An 11,809-nucleotide genomic window follows, 5' to 3' on the forward strand; every position below is an offset into this window, starting at 1 on the left:
AAAAACAAAATCATGAAGATATCAACCTTGTAAATCAGATTTAAATTACTTAAGTTATGGTATCTAGAAGTGCAGTTTTGGGATTTCCCTTCGACCCCATTGGAAATACGAAGGAATGGAACATGAAAACGTGTTAAAATATGGACCATCGCCTAATAAAGTTATTTTAATGTAGATTAATAGGGAATTCAAAAACAAAATCATGAAGATATCAACCTTGTAAATCGGATTTAAATTACTTAAGTTATGGTATCTAGAAGTGCAGTTTTGGGATTTCCCTTCGACCCCATTGGAAATACGAAGGAATGGAACATGAAAACGTGTTAAAATATGGACCATCGCCTAATAAAGTTATTTTGATCAAGATCATTAGGGAATTTAACAACAAGATCATAAAGATATCAACCTTGAAAATCGGACTTAAATTACTTAAGTTATGGTATCTAGAAGTGCAGTTTTGGGATTTCCCTTGGACCCCGCTGGAAATACGAAAGAATGGAACATGAAAATGGGTTAAAATATGGACCATCGCCTAATAAAGTTATTTTAATGTAGATTAATAGGGAATTCAAAAACAAAATCATGAAGATATCAACCTTGTAAATCGGATTTAATTTACTTAAGTTATGGTATCAGAAGTGCATCTTTGGGATATTCCTTGGACCCCTTTGGAAATACAAAAAAATCTAACATGAAAATGGGTTAAAATTATGACCAACGTCTAATAAAATTATTTTGATCAAGATCATTAGGGAATTTAACAACAAGATCATAAAGATATCAACCTTGAAAATCGGACTTAAATTACTTAAGTTATGGTATCTAGAAGTGCAGTTTTTGGGGCCCCATTGGAAATACGAACAAATCGAACATGAAAATGGGCTAAAATTATGACCAACGCCTAATAAACTTATTTTAATGTAGATCATTAGGGAATTCAAAAACAAATTCATAAAGATATCAACCTTGAAAATCGGATTAAAATTACTTAAACTATGGTGTCTTAAAGTGAATTTTTGGTATTTCCCTTGGACCCCATTGGAAATACAAAGGAATGGAACATGAAAACGTGTTAAAATATGGACCATCGCCTAACAAAGTCATTTTAATGTAGATCATTAGGGAATTCAAAAACAAAATCATGAAGACATCATCCTTCTAAATCGGATTTAAATTACTTAAGTTATGGTATCTGGAAGTGCAGTCTTGGGTTCCCGTATGGGCCCCATAGGAAATACGCAAAAGTCGAACATAAAAAAGGTTAAAATTTGGACCCCTTTGTATATAAGAATTTTAATGTAAAATACTGAAGAATTTAACTACAAACTCAAGGGGATATTCCACTTTCAAATAGGGTTCCTATAACTTAAGTTTTGGAAATTTATAATTGTAGTTTTGGGTTCCCATTCTAAAAACCACTGAAAATATGGAAGTTTCTAGCATGAAATAATAGGATTTTAAAGTTCTAATCAATCTTTTTTATTCTCCAAATATTTTTGTATCATTTTGTAAACTTACATTGAAAAACAATCTCCTATATATTAAAATATCAAAAAATAAATATTAACAAATTACTCATCCGCCATGTTGGATATGTGACTGCTGTGAACAGTTTAAGAATAAGTACATTCTGGGTGTGTCTATGGGTATATTTCGTAAAATAAAATAAAATAATAATAATAATAAATATAGTTAAATTCCTGTTCTAGCAATCATACTCATACAAATTTTAAAATACGTGGAAAAAATAACTCATACGCCATGTTGGCTATGTGCCTGATATTTACCTTTATTGAGTAGGTTAATATTTGAATAAAATACTTTAACTATTTATAATTATTAATCGTTAGGGATTATCAAAGGACTCACCTGAAGTCGGAGCTGGCGAAGCAATCGCCCAGGAAGCGGCACTGCAGCGCGTTGCACTGGGCCGCCTTCACCTCGTTCTGCACCTCGTAGGTGATGTTGAACCCGTAGACGTCCAGCAGGCGGTCCAGGGCCCTCAGATGGGTTCCGTCCAGCGTGGCCATGGTGAACCGTATCTCCAGGTACTGGCTGTGGAACTGCACCCAGGTGACCTGGGTCACGTCGTCCTCGGTAAGCGTGAAGACCCGGTGGGCGGGCACCTTGAAGTCGTCCGAGTAGTACATGTACTCCGTGAACTTCAGACCGCTGAGCACGTAGAGCTGGGTGAGGTACACCACGATGGACACGTTGCCCTGACCCTGGGGCGGCATATCGGAGGCGTCGATAACCCAGACGCATTCGATGGGCGTGCCGAATCGATGCGGGAAATTGGGCGTCTGGACGATGCCATGTCGCTCCTTCAGCACGCCCCCGCATCCTGGCGAGCTGGCTGGGGCGTGGCCCCCGCCCCCTGAGGCATGCTCGCCGGCGAAGGCGTTAAACGCAAACTGATTCTGGCCGGGCGAGAAGGGGGGAGGCGGCGGAAGCGGTACGGCGGGCAGCGAAAAGGCGGCATGGGCGTGGGCGGCATCTGTTTGGAGGGGCAGGACCGCCGCCGGCAGGAGCGTCCAGAGCAGCCATAGCAGCCATCTGGTCGTTGATAGCCGGACGAGGGTCATTGACTTGGCTTTGGGGATCGCACTTGTGTATCTCTCTCTTCTGTTTTTTGGCCAGCAGCTAGCTTATCGTTCGGCGAGAACGTGAATTGCTTTCCTGTCGCCTGCCACCGACCAGTCACTCATTGACATTTGGCCCATTTTTTGCTTTTTTTTGGGGATCTGCACCGGCTGCAAGGAGAGTGGAGAAAAAAAGGGAAAGATAAAGTCGAATTTTTAGTTAAAACCATTTTGACAGCTGTCGTTTGCATTTGAATAACTGCCGTTGGCCTTTCACGGCATTCACTGTGCCGCCGACTGTATACTGTCAGCGTGAAAAAGCAATTTGGAAATCCACTAAAACGCGAAGGAGCTCGAGGAGCGCATCAATCATAGCCTTCATGGGTGTCGCCGAGCGTGGCTGGTCATAAAACAAAAAACACACAAAGAGCCCGGCCCGCTTTTCTTTTGAGCCCTCAAATTGTTTTCCTATATTTCGAGTGTTAGCTTTTTTGTGCCCCACTTTTTGCAGCTCGTCCTAGGCACAGAAAAAAACTAGGTGAAATCTACGTAGATAAACTGTGATTTTACTATTTACTAAAATCACCAGGTTTTGTAAATGTCATTTTAGGTGCCCAAAAGTATGCAATGTATTTGGCATAGCCGTTTATCCAAATGATTTAATTCCTTTTCTGAGTTTTAAAGTTATTGTTGCTACTGGTAGTCACCGCAAGAGACACAGATAAAAGGTCTGTAGCAATATCTTGCAGTATGACCAAACGATTGGCATCTCCTACATTGCACTATGTCTTGTGCTTTTCTGGCTACTTCAAAACGGACGCGTTGGCGACATAGAGATCGTAGTTGGAGTATATCTTTGTTATTTAGATTCTTTTCTACATTAATGAAGAAGAGGTTCATCTGTTCACCGCTCTTGTTGCTTTTTGGGTTATATATTGATAGAACTTTATGCCCCTGTCTGAGTAATTCCTCTTTGATTTTATGATGGAGCTGTGAATGGTGTAATCCTCGCACAACAACTCTGAATGGTTTCTCGTCTTTCAATTGATAGCAATGGAATTCAATTTTCAGGGAATTTAGTTGTCGTACTACAGCCCTGTAGGTGTTTGCGTCTTTGGTGTAGATTCTGTGAGTGGAGCCCACAGAGGATTTGATTTCAACATTTTCAAGATTTGTAACTTCCTCGATAGCGATAAGAAGTTCGTTCACGTTTGTCACGTCCATAAGAACGATTGGTGGTGGTTTTGGACTACCAGTAGAAGCAGATTTTACCGTAGATGAATCAGTTTTACTTTGTACGTTTGCGTTCTTGTTATGTGCATTGCTGTCTTTAGCCTTAGAAGCGGTGTGAGAACGGTAAGCCGCTGCTGCAGCGCTAGTCGATGGTTCGTCCACACTATTGCAGTCCATCTCATCGTCATCAACTGATAGTGTTTCGAACCTGTTTGCTGACACAGGGTCACTGGGTTCTAAATTTCTAATATCGGCACGTTTTCGTTGACTTATTGGTGAGTTCGATGACCCCTTCCTCTTCTGGCTCTGGATTTTTTGCCATCTGGGTGAATCAGATTCATTGAGGTCCGGTAGAGGGGGGAAGTCTATAGAAGTGCTTAATGCTAAATAGATGGATAAAACCGGGAATCTTTATGTGGCACCCAGTGCGCGTCGCTCAGTCCCCCCGCTTATTAATTTTTTGCCGCCTGCGTTGTGTTCCTCGTCGACTTTGCATATGGTACTGGTACACTGGTACTATACGAGTATATGCACAGCTACGATCAAAAAAATAGTTCATTCAAAGGCGCTAGTCTAGGATTGTTTGACTATTATGAAATATTTTTTTAAAACTATACAATTCTCTGAAGGATACTTTATTAATTTTTACTACATAATAAACTATATACCATAATTTTACAATTATATACAGTTTATATGCCAATAATATTTAGAATACCTTTTTAATATTTTTTTTAAATTAAAATAATACTTATAAGAACAATTGCTAAACTACTATTTTCACCTCTGGTGTTTTCCAGTGTTTTACCATTTTTAATAAGCGCTTTGAAACGAGCGAGGCAAAAGTGTCAAGTGTTGCGCAGCTTAAAGCTAATGAAATGCTGTTAAAGTGCAAAGCGGGCTTAATTTAAGCTCGATTTAAAATTAATTGTTTTTTCTGTTTCATTGAAAGGCAGTGAAATATATGTGCAATTTACTGGCCAAAATTTATCAGTGGCACTTGGCCTTTTTGGTTTTTGGTAATTCCCCCAAAAGTTGACCCAGCTCATTAATGGCGAGTCGAGGCGACCACTAACCCCATTTGATTGCCAATAAACTTTGTATAAAATATTCAAAACGCTGTTGAGCTGCGAACTGCTGGCAGGAACTTTGCAAAAGCGATTCGGACTCCAAGTTGCCCGGCGGAATGCAGAGGGCAGAAACAATAAGCCATAAACAATTGGCCAAAAGCCAGGAAGGAGTTGCTGTCGCAGCCAGAAGCCGTTGGTTTCCATTTCGAATCCTTGTTTCCTTTTCCTATTTTTTTCCTTTGCTGGGTCCTGCATTTATTTCGACTGACTGAGTGCGTTTCGGGTTGCAGATACAGATACACTTTTATGCATTTATTTTTCGGGGTTCCTGCCGCTCACGTTCATCAATTCGCCGCTGGCCAGTGAAAATCTGTTGCACTTCACCGCAAAACTCAACAGAGCAGTAACCAATTTATATTTTTAAATACTTTTTCGTTTTTAAGCCCTTACTTTTGTTTTCCTTTCCCTTCCTTTTCGGCACATCTCTATATTTTCATTAACAAACGCTTAATTGAAAAACTTTTTCGCTTTGAGGGTCGGCAGAGGGTTCAGGCCCAGTCCTTCTCCTCCATCGAACCGATTCGGTAATTTAATCTATTTTTCCCTTCAAGTTGGCAACACAGCGGAAAAGTGGCAGTATGTATTCACTGTTGATGAGCTGAGGAAAACGGGGAAAAAATCCATCGCATTACGCATATATTTCGAACTTGTTAGCCCCGTCTGCCGCCAGACTTTCGCTCTAAACACAACATTGTATCTTTGAGTGCCCGAAAATGTAAAAGAGGCTGTAAAACCCAATCCCCGACCGACTGATTGGCAACCTTTTTGCGAGGCCGTCGGTGGGCAAACGGAAGAAACTGCACCACGCCAATGACATCGGCTCGGAATTAGGCCACATTTCGGGGGGAAGGTGGCGAGGGCCCCAGAATGGGGTTCCTCGGGTCTCGGAACAGTGGCGGTTTCGGGGCTATTGCTGACTCCAAACTACCCGATCTTATCTAGAGTTTGTTTTATAACCAAGTTTTAAAAAATTCACTTTCTATTAAAAAGAAAAGTTATTGTTTCTTTCGACAAAGAGCCTTTGTAGATGAATTAAAATACTTTTTAGCTATCAACTTTTCAAGGATTCTCTACTAATTAAAGTCTTCAAATTCTTTTTTAAACTTGCCTTAGGGATGAACAAATTTACAGTGAGAGTCTTGATGTTTTAAATACGACGTTGGCATTTAATAAATATTTATGTATCTAAAAGATACATTTACTGTAGTAATTTTCTGATATTTCCCAGTAAATATAAAATATAAATGATCTAATCATTTATCAATTATCAACAATTTTCCTTTAGTTTTTCATATAGTTACATAATGTTTTTTTTAGAAGTAAGACTAACTGACTAATTAAAAAAATGTATTACAGCTTCTTTGTGTAATTATAATCTATGGGAGTGAGTAATAACTAATTTTACAAAATGGTTACCATCATTTTAAAATGAATGAATTTCTATTTAAGGCTTAAATTGTAATAAATAGGTGTGCATATAAATTAGCTGCTTAAAAACTTTCCACCACTTTAAAGTCAAGAAATTAAGTTTGAACAAAGGGGCACGAAAAATTGAAAACCCATTTCAATATTTTGGAAAAGCCTCCCCGGATTCTGGATGCGGCCTATGAAAACAGAGGTGGGTGCCGATGAGCACGCTCGGCAATGAATATGCGTGGCCATTGGCTGTGGATATGTGAACATGTGGATATCTGCGTCCGTTTCTGCCTTAATAACAAAAAGCGAGGCTGGTGCTGAGCAAACAGAATGTCAGCACCAAATGAGATCAGGCCCGGGTGGCGGGGGCGGCACATAAAGGAGCCCATATATATGGAGGTGCATCCTGGTGGCCGATGCACATGCCAGTGGGCCAGCAAGTGTGTCAGTGTCATTCCGATTCGCCTGCCTGGGCCTCGGTGCATTGTTTGCCATGTCAAACATTGTCATTTATCCAAAGTCGACGACCGGGGAAGCCCAGGGAAGCCCAGGGAAGCAGTTGGCTTTCTGGGTTTGGGTCACCGAGCGGAGTCCGAGCTTTGCATATTGCAATTAAGTTTTGTTTGGCTCGGGAATTCGCACATTGGGCGCCTGGAAGCCTGCAGCCCGCCTGCATGTGCCGCTCAATTAAAACTTTTTGCCTCCAATATTGTGGCAATTCGGTGCTTTTAATTTTCCTGTCGTGCCCTGACGTTGAGGCACAGGCACCTTCACCGCAAATTGGGCTCCTCGCTTGAGCGAGAGATGTTATTACTTATTTCGAAAGTTTCCCAAAAGTAAGGCAGGTGGTAGGGAAAATATTAAAAACTTTCTGCAGTCAAGGGACAAATGTGGTATTTTTAACTCTTTACAAGTACACCGAACGAAATAGTCTTAGAAAAGCAACTAAAGTATCATTGTTTGTCAGTTAGATGAGTATTAAAAAAAATATTTTAAAATAAAATGAATTTCAAACATTTTAATATAGAAATTATGAAAGTCTAGAATTTAAGCTTTAATTTCCATTTTGCCGATGTTATATTTTTTAAAATACTTTTTACAGCACCAAGACTAAAACTTACGTTGTGTATTTATCTATTGTTTATTCTAATTGAATCAGATTATTACGTTATGTGCGAAAAGTCCCCATTTGTGTGAAAATTAAAAGGGAGACATCACAATCAGCCCTTCGGAAAACTAAAAATAATGTTTTTAATGCAAAAAACAAAACCATTAAAATGCAAATAGAATAAAGCACACACATATTTTTCATATTAAGCATCCTTTTGTTTTTTACGACTGCGAAGCGGTAAAATGGCCGCCACAAACCACTTCACAATCCCTATTTTCTTGCCGCCCGCGCAGTCACCTTTTCACATACGACCATCAAATTAAATTTTATTGCATTAGGCGAATGGGTGAAAAAGTAATTGCCAACATTTCAGCCTTTCTTTCTTTTTTTTTTTTGTTCAACCGCTTCCTTTTTACGGTTACACGTGCCACCGGCAAGAAAAAAGCAATTTGTTGTAATTTCATTGCGTTTTCATCGCAGGATGCCCAGGTGAGCAGTCATTCGATGGCACATTCGGATACGGCCGTCATTTAAAGTGGAATTAAATGGAGGAGCACAAATTCGACAGGCCTGGATTCGGTTCCGGGATGTTTTAATTATTGATTATTTGTAATGAAAGCAATTAATTCGGGGGAACTCGGAGGAGTACATGTAAGGAGTCACTAGGTCCTTTAAAGTCACTTTAAAGGGCGTGAAAAAGTTTGCTACAATGTATTTTGAAACCGGAAGTACGATGTAATGACTCCGAAAAAAGCTTTTACGTTTGTTGCATATTTGGTGACACCTTTTTTATTTATAATAAAAGCACTTAATTCGGAGAATATCCTAGGAGTGACATATCAATTGGTAATACCCTAATCAGGTCTTTCAAATGCACTTTAAAAGCCATGGTTGAGTCGTATCAATAATTAATAACCTTGGAAGACGATATTCTCTTTTTACTGCACACCTTCAGTGGGTTTGATTTTATTAAGTTGTTATTTATAACAGTACCTAACAAATGATATATATGCCAAAAAAGTTACTACGACTTATAAATTCTCTTGAAAACATGTCTAAAAGTATGCAACAGTTTATTTGAATGCGGAAGTTAAATATGTTCATTCTTTTTTACTGCATACTTTTGGATACCTTTTTAAGAGATTAAAAAGATTAGGAAATTTTTATAAAAGAGCTTATATACCATTGAATGAACCTTTACTGCAAAACTTGAAATTGCCCAAATCATATCAAGTTTTCCGAGCTTCACATTAAAGTTTTTGCTGGCCCATTACGGGATGCGCATGTTTGAATGCCTGTGTAACTGTATAACTATTCGCTTCTTCATCTTTCTCAATGCACTTTGGCTTTTTGTCAAAAATCTGCCAAAATTTCTGGCCAGAGTCTCGCAACTAAGTAACAATGCTGGCGACTCACATGACATATTCATGGCAGCCATATGTGTATTTTGGGTTAGCCATTGAAGCTATTCGCATATCGTCATATCCATATCCATATCTATAGCCATATTCCGCATTCCATATTCCAAATGCAGTCAAGCATCTCGCCAGCGTTGTCAGCAGTTTTTGAGTGCAGTGGCAGGGCCATAAAGTTGCTGCAGATTTTTGGCAAGCGCTTTTAATTGTTCGGCCTTACAAATCTGAATGAATTTAAAATGCGCAAAACTGGATTGCCAAGAGCAGTCAAAACAATGCCTTTCCCCCGGGATCCGTTCAAAATCTATCTGCTCACCACCGAATCACCAGCGAATCGCAGCACATGCCGTATGCGCGGCACATTTAATTTTTATTTAAAACAAAGGCCCGGCAGCGGCAGGCACAAATAAAGGGAAAATAAAACTCGGTGTGCCAAATACCTTTTTGTGTAAAAAAATCTTTCGAAGTGCACATGTCGCAAAATACACAGAATTATGCAAAAAAAAAGGAGAAAAATAAAGAAAAGCGAAAAAATAAAACCAAAACTTGCAAACACACGCCCAAAAACCAGCTGCAGGTGATTTTCGACGATTCGTAAAAAATGCAAAGCTCGTTTCATTGAAATGAAGAAGGTTTAGTGCCGGAGCTGCAGCGAAATGTCCTGGCTTTTTTTCGCCCAGCTCAACCTTACGAAAAGCTGTCGATGAGTCAAATTTAAGGTCAATTTAATCTCATCTGTACAACCCAAAAAAAGGTTGTGAACATATGTTATGTAAAATGATTTTAAGTGACCCAAGTTATTGTTTTAGTTATTTGTTTGGATTTCAATCAGCAAAACAGCATGAAACACATATTTTTTTGCTGCCACACACAGTACACATTGTTATATTTTCGTTCATTGAAAAGGTTTGTCGTACTGCCACACACACAGTATACATTAAGAATATTAGTCGTCATTTAAGATACACAAATGCAAATGTTGCCATTACAGCTGGCGTTCCCCAAGGAAGCGTCTTAGGACCGCTACTGTACTCCATCTTTACAGCAGACATCCCCAAGCCAAGCTATGAAGAAATGACCTACGACAACAGCAAAATGCTGCTGGCCAGCTTCGCTGACGACGTCTGCTTTCTCAGCTCCTCGAACAGTGAGACCGAGTCTTCACAAACGCTGCAAACCTACCTCAACGAATTCGAGAAATGGGCCACGGCGAACAATATCAAAATCAACGAAAGCAAATGCGTAAACGTTTGCTTTACGTTACGCCGAAAAACAACTCCGGTGGTCCACATTAATAATGTGGACATAGAGCAAGCGACTAAGGCGAAATACCTAGGCCTCACACTGGACAAACGCCTAACCTTCCGAGAACATATTGCCAGAGTCGTCAAAATGTGCAACCTAAAGCGGAACCAATTATTCTGGATGCTAAACAAGAAAAGCAAACTATCTCTAAGATGCAAGCGGCACATTTATCAACAAATCATCGCACCAACTTGGAGATATGGAATCCAAATTTGGGGAGTGGCGGCTGCGTCCCACCGAAAACGTTTCCAAACCGTCCAGAACAAAACATTAAGACAAATCACTGGCTGTGAGTGGTTCGTTAGCGGCCAAACGCTTCACAATGACCTAAACCTGAGTCTTGTTGAAGACCAAATATCGTTCTTCTCAAGCAGGTACAACGACCGTCTAACTGCCCACCGTAATCGTCTAGCCCGGAGATTACAGGGGGCTATCCCAATTCGCAGGCTCAAAAGAAGACATTTTGGGCTGCTCCTAAGAGACTAATATGAATATATTATTTACTTGAAACTAGTCGTAATTTGATCTACTCCTATATACCAAGTTGAAAACTAATTATAATTTATAATTAAGAGATTATTTACTTAAGAAAACATTTAGGTTAAAGGCTTTAATTAGATCTGTTCCTGGATTATATTAAATAAAGATGTTAATTAAAAAAAAAAAAAAAAAAAAAAAAAAAAAAAATTGTTGCTACTTTTAGACACCCTTAATGGCGTTCAAAATACAACAATTTAAAATAGTAAAAAATCATGTTGTTATTAATTAACAAGGTTTAAGAACTCACTTTAAAATATAGTGGTAGTTGTCAAAAACTAGGCAATAAATAAGGGATAGTCTTTTTTCTATGATGTTAGAGTTCTGTGTTTGTGATTCTGAGCTTTAAATATATTGTTGCACACTTTTAGACTCATAAAAAACATTTAGAAGTCATTTTAGAGGCCTTATAATTTGCCCGTCATATTTTTAAGACATTTCATTATTAGGGAAACATTTTTCTTAGACATTTAATGAAATTATACAGGTGAAATAAAGTTTTCTTTTTCGTAGTATCTGTATTGATTTGACAGATATGGTTTTTCTCTGTATGTATTGACTACTTTTGTCATGCTAAAATCCCAAAAATCAGCCGGCACCCAAGCTCGGGTTAATAAATACATTCACCAACTGGACTTGGCTTGACAAAAGCCATAGAGAAATGCAATCAAATCTAATCAAATTCAAATAGAGATGTGCCACTGCTATGCAAACACAGCCGGTGGTAATTAGGATGGGCTAATCGGATAAAGTAAAAACTTGGCAAACCAAATCAAAATACGGATTGCCACAGGCCCCCACAGGCAAGTTGTCAACAATTCTGGCCAAATGCCGCTGCCTGGGAATTGGATGCATAAATTATTCAGCATTCATAGAGGGCCTGCCTGAGTTGTGTGTGGACGTGGATGTGTGTGGCGGTTGTGCCAGGCTGTGTGTGCTTGTGGTTAATAAGATTATGCAATAGAACTTCCTGCCGGGACAGGAAACACCCAGTCAGATATATATTTTAGAATTTATGCCCGAGTTTCGTTGGCTCTTTGGCTCCTTGGACCAAATGAGCTTGCACCGCTTGACTTTAAA

At 39.2% G+C, this 11,809-nt stretch overlaps 1 protein-coding gene across 1 annotated transcript in view; it reads right to left on the minus strand.

Annotated features, from left to right (window-relative positions):
• LOC108034613 (uncharacterized) overlaps nt 1-11,809 on the minus strand; it is a 131,458-nt gene that overhangs the window by 87,333 nt on the left and 32,316 nt on the right. The window contains exon 3 of the mRNA XM_017109551.3: nt 1,870-2,753. Coding sequence (XP_016965040.3) covers nt 1,870-2,585 — 716 coding nt within the window. The 5' untranslated portion in view covers nt 2,586-2,753. The remainder of the gene's footprint in view (nt 1-1,869; nt 2,754-11,809) is intronic.

Source organism: Drosophila biarmipes, chromosome 2L (genome assembly GCF_025231255.1).
Source record: "Drosophila biarmipes strain raj3 chromosome 2L, RU_DBia_V1.1, whole genome shotgun sequence".
NCBI classification, from domain to species: domain Eukaryota; kingdom Metazoa; phylum Arthropoda; class Insecta; order Diptera; family Drosophilidae; genus Drosophila; species Drosophila biarmipes.